General features: G+C 43.1%; 1 protein-coding gene across 1 annotated transcript in view; it reads left to right on the top strand.

Annotated features, from left to right (window-relative positions):
• Positions 1-12,499, top strand: part of PLPPR1 (phospholipid phosphatase related 1) — a 263,868-nt gene that overhangs the window by 217,259 nt on the left and 34,110 nt on the right. Inside the window, exon 3 of the mRNA XM_059142738.1 lies at positions 4,699-4,887. Within this exon, the coding sequence (XP_058998721.1) occupies positions 4,699-4,887 (189 nt within the window). The remainder of the gene's footprint in view (positions 1-4,698; positions 4,888-12,499) is intronic.

Here is a 12,499-nt window from a genome sequence, read left to right as displayed (position 1 = left end):
AGGTGCCCATGGAGGTCTCACAACGGCTCATGATCCATTTTATTATGTTTTCCCTCCTGCTTACGACCTTGGTTCACACTTCCATTAGCACCCTACCTGTGGGTTTCCCACCCCAGCCCTTGTGTGCAGCTACAGACACTCGTGCTTAGCTGGCTCTATCTTAATATGAAAAGCATGCAAGTCCTTCATGTGTATGATTTCCGGAAGTCCTCACTAAGACATCACCTCTGCATCACAACCACACTGAATCTTACTATCTAAGCTCTGATACAGTTCTCCTTCTGCTGAGTTTCTTTTATCCCTGCTGACTTTGAACTGATCATACACCCCCGGGGCTTAGTTCAAACCAGTCTCCTAAGCAGACCCCATGCTGTCCTCTTCATCCCCTGTACTCCCTTCTCTTCCATTCTTCAGCCCTTTACCTATTCTTCTGTCAACTCCCTCCCTACCAGTTCACCAGACACAGGCAGCCATGTATGAACCCCAGCTGGGGATCAGCTGACACCCTCCTACAGATCTACCAACCATCGCCTGGTTCTTGTGTTGATGAGCACTCCCCAGCCGGATCACAAATTCTGCACCTTCACAGCACTTAGTTTGGGACTGAACACAGAGGCAGTTACCACAACCAGTTGTTGTTGTCTGATTAATTTGCAGTGGGCTTGATAGTTGCTGGCAAAACCAGAATGAGGAAACCCTTTGGGGAGGAAAACATTCATTGCCTCAGGCAGAGTGACCTAGCACCCCAGTTAGTTTGGGATGATCTCAGTTTGAGCACTGAAAGGTCTCATGTCCCAGGAAACCCTCAGTCTTGAGCAAACAGAGATAGTTCGTCACCTAGACTGGGCTTCCCAGTTTCACATATGCCCCTTACACTCCAGACCAGATACCAGTCCTCTCATGTCTGTTCCCAGGCTCCTGGATGAGTGCACACACGTGTCCACACACACACATTGTCGTATTCACTTGCTGTCATGAGTCATACCATCATTACCCATTCCCCCACTCTTTGAGCTTATATCAGGTCATATAAATTAATGTCCACAATTGCTCCAGACTTTACAGACCCAAGGAAAGTGTACTGTCATCTCCGCCCTTTCCCTCAGCTTTGTGACCCCCCCCCCCATTATCACTCATTGTGACCTTCACTTTTCTCTAATCACTGGAGGGTAGTGATCTCAACCCTGAGAGGCACAATTTTGGATATTGCTGGCTTCTGCCTTCTGAATCCTTGTGGAACAGTCGGGATTTAATGTGTTTTTATATACCAGATTGTCATTCTTAGGAAGTGAAGCTGAGGAAAAACCGTGGTACATAAGGCCCTTCCCCCCGCCCCAACAGCCATAATTGCTCCTTTCACATGGGTATCATCAACCCTCCACTAGCGCTTGGGTCCGGCACAGCCTCACCATCTGCTCATGTGACACCAACATTATGGCCTCCCTCCATGCATCTCTAAATGGCGCTGGAGAAGGCAACAGAGATGGCAAGTGTGCCAGCTGGCACCAACGACACAGACCTAGACAGTGATGGATCACGGCCCAGGACCAAGAGGAAGGAGGGAGGACCCTGATGGCTAATCGTGCGCTGTCATCAGAGTGGCAAGGCGGACCTCTTCTGCTCATGGAAGCAGAACCACTGCAGTGTTTCTGTTCCTGCAGTAAATGCAAAACTGCTTTTTAATCTGTGGTCCCAAGAGAATGTTCCATAGAAAAGAAACCTAGAAATCAAGATCTGAATCATTCTGGCTTTGCTTCTGTACGTGTCTAACTGGCATTACAGGAGACTCTCCAGGGAGTTTGAGCATTACTTGAAGACGGCAGGCAGGAGTTTCTGGCTGATCAGGGAGAATGATCAGGGTCAGTAGACTTATGCTTCCGGATCAGTTCTGTCCACCAGGCTGCACAAGTTCCAACGTTCCCATACCATCCTGAGTCTCCGAGGCTCTCTGTTCCTTAATGCCCCGCAACTGACTAATTCACGCATTCATTCCATTCTCTTTCAGTGCTGCTTTCAGGATTGAACTGGCCAGGCAGCTGTTCGAGATTTATTCTATAGATTTCAAATTTAGGCATACTGGCCTTGGCTTTTTTGTTGGCATTAGTGTTGATTTTGATGTAATTGAAGTTAAGATGGTTCTATGTTCTAAAAGTTTCTAGCCTACGTTTTTCTAGTGAGTCTTTTTACCTGTGTACATTTTTGCTTTTGTGGACTTCACTTTCATCCCACCCATTTTAAAATGAAAGTGGTAGCACAGGGGTGTCCAGGAAAATCTGATACTTGTCCTCTGTGGAGGAAGCTAGATGCCATTTTTGTTTTTGTTTTATTCAAAAGCTCCTATAGATCCCGCCTGTTCTCCAAGTAGCTGTTTCCTGCCTGTTTTCCAAGTAGTTGTTTCCCAAGGGCTGATGAAGCCATGGGACAGAAATATGTTTCCAGCCACAAGGAGGAGATGTCTAGAAATCCCAGATCAGGCCTGTGCAGGAGACACAGACAGCCGTAGAGGGAAAGCCCCCCAAACTGTGGGAATCATAGTGTTTCCTCAGCTCTGAAACATTCAGGTCACCTGACTAGGCTCCTTCCCATCAGGTCAGCTCAGTTGACCAGTGAAACAAGAAAGGAAGAGAAACTTCATGACCTCGACGAGATATACTAGCTTCCAGCAGGAGCACCCATTAGCAGAGGCAGCTTTGGAGCACCTCTCTCTCATACTTACCCAAATCTCCTCTCTGGGGCTCAAAAGAAAAGAAAGCAGAGAGGGCTGACCCGAGCACTGGTGATTTACACGTGGCAAATTCACCGAGAAATACCGTCAGGCACAGAGAAACACACAGGAGTATCCAGAGATGACTAGATGGTCAGAAGTTGTGACAGAAGGTCCACTGGGGGATAGGGGAAGGAAAGGCCAGAGAGCAGAATATAGCCCTTGTAGAACCAGAGATAAGTCGTGTCTGAAGGGCAGTGCGTGGGAAGTGTGGTTTGCGACCTACCTGGAAATAAAGAAAGGAGGCAATGGTTGAGATCAAGGACAAAGACCCTTCTAGCAGAATTGTTAGGAGTTCACGTTTAAGACACACTACAGCTCAAAGCTCCTGAATGCTTTCAGCTGTAACGAGGAGGCACTGCAGGGATAAGATCACAAGTAGAGGCTGTGTCGGGTTTCAGAGAGTGTCCAGAGTATAGAGCTTCTCTGTAATGCTGGGGCTAAAGAAATGGATAGGAAACAGGTAAAAAAGAAGCCTCTCTGCTCTAGAGTTGAGCCTCTGCTCCCCCCCATAACTCTTCAGGCTTTTGTGGAGGGTGAAATTTTGATCCCATGATACAGGTGGGGTTTTTTTTTTGGGGGGGTTGTTTTGTTTTTTTCTCCTGGGGATCAGAAAAATGTGGGTTTCTAGTCCCAGACTTACACTAACTAGCTATGTCATGACATTGGGTTAGTCATTCCAAGGCTGGCATAAGAACTTCTTACTTTTTAGCCTTCCTAAACCCTTCTTTTCTCCTCATTGCCCCATATGTACTTCCAAACAAAAAAAATTTTAAGCCATAAACGATGTACAAAGACATCCTCCCAAGATCTGATTTTTTTTCCCGTAATGATTACTTTGATACTTTAAAAAAAAAAAAATCAACACTTAAAAAAAAAATTTTTCCCCTCCATTTTACTTTCCCTGCTTTGCTGATTCTCAACCTAAGTACCTATTTAGATAACCTGTTGGATAATTCAGCAGTGCTCAGTTCCCCTTGCTGGGCCTCTGCCTTCTCATCTAGGAATTAAAGGTTTAGATGGGAAGATCTCCAGAACCTCTTCCAGCTTAATTTTCTGTAATTTCATAACCTCAAAAACCTGTCTCCTATCTACCTTTATCACCATCTTATTTGGCATTTTAGTGTTTCTAAATATGAATAAGAAAACTAATGTTGGCTTTTTCATATTCCCTCAACTTCTCATACCCAAAGGCTACATCTAAACCTCAGTGAGTACCTGGGACATTTGTGAGTCCAAATGAAAGGTTAAGTGTGTCCCCTTTTATATCTAAACCTTATGAAGGATCTGTGTCTATGATAAGATGTTACCAGGAAAGCCCTGCATTTACTGGTGGAAAGCATTTTGGAATAAAGGCACCTTTTTGGAGAAGGTGACAGCTGTGCCTGGTCTAGGATTCCTGGACCATGTGTTCGGCTAGTAATTTAGGGTGTGGTTCTAGGCTTTTAACATTTCTAGGCTTTAGCTTTCCTGTTTGTTCATTCATTCATGATTTACCTGCCTCTAATATTTTGTAAGAAGGTAAGTCTATCTCTAATACTTTATGAAATTTCTCACATCTACATCTTGCCAGTTCTTATGCCACTGCCCCTTGACTTTTCACCACTGTCCCGATTGGAAATACTGCCTTGACTCCCAAGCATCCTCTGAGAGGGTGACCAGCAGAAACGGGGTCTCCCTCCAAGCCTTGCTGTAGTCTGCCTTTCCGATGGGAGCTGTTCATTATTTTCTGGAAGGTTTCTATAACAGATGTTACGAGGCAGACAAGCAAGCACACACTCCCCGAGCCCAGAGCGTGCTGAGGCAGGCACGCACACACTTGCCAATACCAAAAGGAGGAGAGCGGCTGGGGTGATGGAGGGAGTGTGTTCTGCGGGGCGAGCACTGCTCCGAAGTCCTGCTAATGTCTCTGTGTGGCCATGCTGTATTTTCAGCTTGTCATCATGGCTGGGACAGTGCTGCTTGCCTACTACTTCGAATGCACTGACACTTTTCAGGTGCATATCCAAGGATTCTTCTGTCAGGACGGAGACTTAATGAAGCCTTACCCAGGGACAGAGGAAGAAAGCTTCATCACCCCTCTGGTGCTCTATTGTGTGCTGGCTGCCACCCCAACTGCTATTGTAAGTACAGAATAGACTTCCTTCGCTACTGTCAGATCCAAAATAATATTTCCTGTCTTCCTTTTCTCCTTTTTCCTCCTTTCCTGGGCATTCACCCAGCCTTACTGGGGTGTCCTATTCCAGCCAAAGCCTTGAATGTAACTCTGCATTAAAAAAAAAAAAAAAATCTCATTAAAATAGGCCTTGTCTTTTATAGGTGGCTTTTGTTTTTGGCGTCTGAATGTATATAAATCTATGCATTTTGTAAGTAAGTGGGAATGTTCTAAATCAACAGGCTTGATTGGCTAGTACTTTAGTGAAGAGTAGCCGCTGTGCTCTCGGGGGTGGGGGGAAATATGCTGTGGGTGGTATTCAAGAGAGGTCTTGAATGTAAATGCTGGCGCTGATTTAAAGACTCAGATCGGAGTGGAACAGACTCCCCAGGGCCTTCGTCTCCTGCTGTTCTGATTGAACTTCCAGACTGGGCTGTTGCGAGAATCACTTGACCTGAAGTTTGCTGTGATTCCTCCTTGGTGACTCTGGCTGTGTTCACATTACATCACGTTCAATTCAGCTACAGCTTTACCTTCATTTATTTCATTCTTCTCTCTCAGGAGGCAAAAGAATTGGCTGGGCCCTTCTCAGAAGAAACTGTTTCAAAAGCCTAAACTCAATAGATCTGTGTTATCCCGTAAAGGGCTTGAACCCTTAGACATTTTAATTTCAATTTTAAAAATGACTTTGTGAGTGTTTTAAGATAAACCTTTCTGTGTCTGAACAGGCTACAAGGTCAGATTGGTTGGGATGTAATCTCCGCTGTCATTTCCCCGTATCTCTTCTAAGAGCTGCCTCCCCCCAGCTCTGACCCCTTCTCCCCCCTACCCTCTTCCTCTCCCCTCTTTTGGTAATAAAAATATTGACTGCCATGCTGAGAAATATTCCGATGGCTCAGACATGCAGTTCAAGTATTTTCTATGTCAATGTTTTGCTTGCTTTAAGATGAGTAATGGAATAGAATGTTGAGGAGAAAGAATATGGGCATAATGAGTCATAGTACTTTAATTTCATTTTGATCATTGATCCTTGCTTGGCTCTACAAGCCCCCCCCCCACCCCGCCATGCCTTTAAATGATAAGACGATGCTGTAGCAATTAAGGTCAGCTGTGAGAAAACTGCGGTGTTGCGGTAGTTAAAAATACAAGCTCTGCCGAATAACACACCTGGATTCCCATCCTGTCTATGTGACTTTCGGTGAATCACTCTGTTGCCCCCTCTCCCCCCACCGTTAAACAGGGATAACAGGACTCCCTACTTCAGGGAGCTCTCATGAGATTTTAATAAGACGGTTCATACAAGTAACTCCGCACAGTGTCTGGCATGTACTAAGTGTTTAGAAGTAGGGGAACAAAGAACCTGGCTAGAAACTGTTTTTCACCCTCTTCAGGATCACAGACCAACTTCCTGTACCTGAAGAGAATGAGATTCCACGTAAAAACCCAGGAACTGCAATAGATTTATTCCGGAATCATGTCCTGATGTCTTTTTGTCTCAGAAGCATATCATTTTCTTATGTATTCAGACATCTCTCTGAGTGATATGTTGACTTACTAATGTATTTTCCTCTCTTCTTCCTAGTCCCAGGATATATATCATTGCCTAGGTTCTCCTGTAATTACTTAGTAGAATTAGAGAGTTTTTTTCCATCCAAAAAAAAAAAAAAAAAAAAAAACCTAAATAAAGCAAGGGAAACTGATTAGGAAAAATTAGGGCCAAAAAAAAATTAGTGAATCAGAAAAAAATAGAATTAACAAATAAAATCAGGAGCTGATTCTTTGAAAAGTAAAATGTTCAACCCCCTAGATAGTCTAATATAAGAAAAGCAGAAGTAAAAAAAAAGTTAAAACATATACATATATATGTATAAGCAAAAATACATGAACCTTTAAAAGTCTATATTGTATTTACAGGGCAGCTGGGTGGCTCATGCAGTTAAGCGTTTGTCTTTGGCTCAGGTCATGATCCCAGAGACCTGGGTTCAGGTCCCACATCAGGCTCCCTTCTCAGTGGGGAGTCTGCTTCTCCCTCTGCCCTTCCCTGGCTCATGTGCATTCTCTCTTGCTCGATCACTCACTCTCTCTCTCAAATACATAAAACCTTAAAAAAATAAATTGTATTTACAAGTCTCTGCCAGTAAATGCTTTCTTCTCAATAAAACTGGTAATATTTTATGAAAAGATAATTTACTAACAATGCCCTAAAAAGATGTAGAAAAGCGAAATAGTGAATAAAAACAGAATAAATTTTTAAACATATCTAAAATTTATCTCGTAAAATGGTACTGAGGACATGTAGCTGTAAAAATTCCTTCAAACTCTCAAGGAATAGAAAATCCATAATTCTATAAAATGTCCCAGAGCCTAAAAACAAATGGAAGGCTTTTTAGTGCACATTACAAAGCAAGAAAAATATGGATTTTAAACACTTAAAAAGTCTGCATGCACACCCACAAAATCACTCGGTAGCAAAAACAATCTCCCTTACGAAAGTTGATGCAAGCATATAGAAAAGGATTGATACACTTGTCTACCTAAAAATAAGCATTTCTAACCAAGTAAAAGACCACAGAAAGTTTATAGGATATATGACTCAAATGTAAATATCCTTAATATTTACTTTTCCTTAAAAAAATGAGCTTCCCAAATAAAAACAGAAGACAAGAATAGACAAGTAACAAAACAGTAAATTGACTCTGTGCCTGAACATTTCTATACTTATCCATTATCAAAGAGAAGTAATTTTGACAAGGACAGTATTTCCCCCTTTCTGTAAAATTGGCAAATGCTTTAAAGAAACACTGTGTTGTTGAAGGTACAGAAACTTTCACACAGTTCTCATAGAAGTAAGATATATTAAAAGTTTGTAAACTTCAGACTCAGTCATTAATTCCAGTCCCTGAATTCACGTTAAGGAAATAATCAGTTTTACATAAATATAAGGATTTGTGTTTAGGGATGTTCATGTCAACAGTAGTTTCAATGGGAACCTTGGAACTAGCTAAATACACAGTCCTAGAGGATTGTGTAAATACATTAGGAGACAGCTGTGTTTTTGAAACACCTTTAATAGCAATGAAACAGGCTTTTGATATAATGTTAAGATTTTTTTAAGGGCTAAAAAATGTGGCAGTATTGCATGTAAAATCTTTCTCCCTTTCACAAGAGAATCTGACTTTCTTTTAATTTTCTGGGTCCACTTCCCTAGAAAAGGGAAAAGTGGTATGTATCCACTGTGTTGCTAGGCAAAATTAACCCCTGATTGGTGAATTGCACCCGGACTCCGAGGACTATAACTACCCAAGGAGGTGCCGTGCTATGACTTCTAAGTGCAATGACTCTGGAAATTTGGCACAGCCATTGTAGGACCCTGAAGGCTATGCCTGTGGAGTTGCTGCACCATATGTTGACTTCTATAGGGTTTGGGGCTTGTAAGCCACAGTGGCTCTTGCATCCTTTGATGTGTCTATGGTCTCTTGCACCTGAGCTCCACGGCTCTGCTGGACCACTGTGAAGACACGTGCTGAAGAGGAGCATGTGATGCTTCCCTGTTGGCAAGCTATGGTTCCTTCCAAGTAGACCAGTGCCAAATGTAGCATGTGGTTGTCTGTGGGTCTATTTAATGACCCTAAGAAGATACCTTCTGTGTGTTGCAAGATAATCCCACATTTATAATTATATATAAAAAGACTAGTACAAAATAACTAAAAATTCACAGCTATTATCTAGGAGTGCTAATGGTACAGTTAATTTTTTCTTCTCTTTTATACTTATATATTCATTTCCAAATTCTACATGAATGTGTAATATTTTCAAATCAAAAGATACATTTTTAAAACATTGTATACTCTAGTTCTTCTGGCAGTAGTTGTGAAATGACCAATCTCTAATTAGACTTGAAACTCTCAATTCTAATAAAGAAAAACACACAGCAAAAACAAAACAAAACAAAAATAGGAAAACAGAACTTAGTGAAGAATGTTCTCCCTGGGCAATAATGATAGTTTTTGATGATGAATCTCCCCGGGCAAAAATGGTAGTTCTTTCATTCTAGGATTTTCAGCAGAAACTGTTCTGTTTGCAAAGTTTGATCCTGTCTCTTCCATTGATTACTTTTCCCCAAATGACACAAATTTACATGGGGGTCAGTTGCTCCACTGGGAAGTCAAAGGGTGTGGTCAAGAAGCAGTGAACTGAGGACTAAGAACTCGCAGTTCTACTCTGGCTCTCAGGTGTGGAACCCTCTCCATTCCTTTGCTTCCCTGGGTGAACAATGTGACCAATAATGCTAGCAAGTCCCTAAGATATAAGCTGAGGAATATTCCATAAGTGAGGGCTATAAGCATGACATCTTTATTTATATTCTGTAGATTTTTGCCTAACTTGTCCTTCCAACATCCCAGCAAAATAGAAAAGACACCCCAAAGAACATAGAGAAAGGATGTGGTCCAGTTCCCTCATTTCTGAGTTGAGAACCTTGAGACTTAACTAGGTTAAATGGCTCACTGAAGGTCCAGCTAGTTCTGTAGGTGACTGAACAGATAGCCGCCCATTTGGTACCACTTTCCTTTGGCTCCCAAATGAGGGGCATTGCTAGAAGCCAAGGCTGATTATAGCTGACAGGTTAATAGCAGAGAGCCGCATGGCTTTGGAACCCTGCCGACAGTGCTTGATCGTCCCCCAGGACCTGAAAATAAGTGAGTAGCGTCAGGGTACAGAGCAGAACTCTTCTGATACCCAAGTACATTTCCTGGGAGGAAGGAACTGTATTCAATTCTTCTGTCCCATCCTTGGGAGGTATGGCTTGTCCAAGAGCAGCCTTTATTGGGCCATGGGGATCAAGATCCCAAGTCTCTAATTTCGCACAGCCCGTTTCTGTGTGTGCGTTCCCTGTTCCCTTCACGCTGCAGTCAGCAGGTCTCAGGTTGAGTATATCAGGAGAGGCAAGGATCCCAGTCATGGCTCTGCCTCTGATAATTGTGTGACCTCTGGTGAGTCATGTTCCCTCTAGAGGCTCCGTTTCTCATCTGTAAATAAAAGGAGGGGTTGGGCTAATGATCTCCAAGATCTTTCCAGTTCTAACATTCCATGAAAGCTATTTAAAAAAAAAAAAAAAAAGATATTCTGATTGGAAAGCTCCACATGTCATGTTCCCAAGCCCTAAGTCTCAACTTTCTTTCTGGAGTTTGATTTTTACACTCTGTGGCTGGTCAGGTTTTCGCAGAACAGCATAGAGTTTTTGTTATCGTTGTTTATTCCTTCCTTAGACCCATTTCCTGTTTTCGCTGGAAGAGAGGGAAGGCAAGACCCTCTGGGGTGACTTGTATGATATTAACTAATGTCAGTTTTCAAAGAAGTAGTTCAACCTGCATGCCGGTTTTCTGTGCATTCTCAAGCACGTTAGCCATAGGAAAGCCCAGCACCTTCCACTGCTGTTTGTCCCTGGGGATGGGCATTAACAGCCCCATTCACGGCTTCGGGGACGCACAGGAAAAGCACAAGGGAAAAGACTCTGCCGAGTGTTTGCCCTGTCATTTCCTATTTCTCCTTTTGTGCGCTGCTGTCAGAAGAGATCAGCATCATGTTGAGGCAAAGCCTCCTGGGATAAACTGCACAGGGACAGGCCATGGCTGTCTCAGATCTTCAGGAAAGGTTAGAGCTTGGGGGATTTATCGTGTCCAGAACTGTTCAGCCAAAAGCAGTAGCCCGCACTTCCAAGAAATCTGCAGAGTGCATACTAACCAGTGTGGAAACCCTGGGTGCCTGCTGCCTCTGGCCTCCTGAGGAAACTTGTACACTCAGAGTCCAGGGCAGAGAGTCTATTTGGATAAGAGGATTTAACTCAGTGGAGAATCTGATTTACCTCTATCTTACCTCAGTGCCAGCCCCGCAAGGCATGAGAAAATGGCTATGAAACCTTTTCCTTGGCCTCCCAACAAAGTGACAAGGGGAGTATTTAGTATTGAAGCAACAGCACTTTCGATGTCTAGCGTGCGAGCCCTGAAACAGCTCACAGTTTGCATGCAGCCGTGCACGCATGCATATATAAGACTAATCGCGAATTTCCTAGGAAAGGAAGAGACAAACACAATTTGATAAAAAGGCACAATTTGGAGGAAATTGTGACTCTTCATTTGGGGGGGTTTCCGGGCTGTCAGCTCTTGAAGTGAGTATAAAAGCCCAAAGCACAGTGTGGAACAGAGTGGGCTCTCACTGTGTGCAAGTCTGTTGGCTGGCTGACGTGGGTCGCAGCTGCTGAGACAAAGGACACATTGTGGTCCCTTGCGCTGCCTCTGAACCTGCTCTTCCAGGCTCTGAACAATCTCATCCGTTGAAGCCCCTTTTAGCACTTCATAATTCACATCTTTTTCCCTTTCGTACATGATCACATGACTTCCTTTTTGTTTTTGTTTGTTTGCTTTTTTTAATCATGAGACATGATTTTGCTGCTGTTGATGCTAATGCCCTCAGTCTTTAAAATGACATTTTTTTCCTGGGAAAGATTTATACGTACCCATTAATGGTTGTGGATTGTTTTTTAACTTAAAAAAAAAAATGTGTTTCCCCCCTCTTCTGTCTACGCTGCACATGAGTGCTCTAAATTCTCTCACAGATTGTCTCTTCCCCTCACATCATCCTGAAGGGAGACTTGCTTACCGTCTTTGAGATGCCCCTTCTAATGATTGCTGATCATTGTTAAGGAGCTTTGATAATTTGCTTCTCAAAAAGACTCTTTGCCTAAAAATACATGCTGGTCAATTTCCTTATGCATTTTACTTTTCACTGAGAGCAGTATACTACCTAACCCATTTTAAATTCCAATTTCTTTGATATCCACTGTCCAGGAAAAAAGGGATAAGAGATTACTGTGCTTCGGAAATATAGCATGCCACTTTTTTGGTACTACGTTTTATAACAGGTGTCAACTGAAGACTGCCTTCTGAATGGGTAGATGTGGCGCCTGGAGTCACACCAGTAGGGAGCCTCCAATCCATAAACACTTATTATCCCAGTTGCTGAACAGTTTTCAAAATGCCATCATGCAGATGGCCTTGACTCCACTGAAGGCGTGATTTGTAAAAGGCATAGGAAGTCCCTAGAGCTGAATTCCTTACTTACACTTAGATGTAATTAAAGCAGAAATCAAGGGCTCTTGAACCAACCAGAGCTCAGCACCTGAGAGGACCAGAATGCCTCTGCAGATTTGGTTTGTCCGTGGCCTTCACTGGGGAAGATTAGAGCAGAACATGAAGATGCTGGCAGTCAGAATTGGCAGCACAGTCTGTACATGTTAAATTTCCTGGGTCACTAAACAAAATCTACTGCAAAGGCCATGCCTGCCTTTCCTGCAAATGCTCAGGACTATATAGAAGCCTCTCAGGAGAATACTGGAAGCATCCAAAAATCCCTGGAACTGAAAGCCCTGAAGATATTTAGACACTAATATTGGGAAGTATACAAAGAACCCTTTCCTCTTCCTGAGTATAATACCCAGAAATCCCAGAGAGGAGGCCTCCAGCCTCTGCCGTCCTTTAGGAACCCAGGTGACAGAGGTATCAGGCAACAGGATGACTCTGGAG

This window comes from Mustela lutreola, chromosome 12 (genome assembly GCF_030435805.1).
Source record: "Mustela lutreola isolate mMusLut2 chromosome 12, mMusLut2.pri, whole genome shotgun sequence".
Classification (NCBI taxonomy): Eukaryota; Metazoa; Chordata; class Mammalia; order Carnivora; family Mustelidae; genus Mustela; species Mustela lutreola.
Note: the sequence above shows the minus strand (reverse complement) of the source record. Positions and strands in the feature narration are given on the sequence as shown.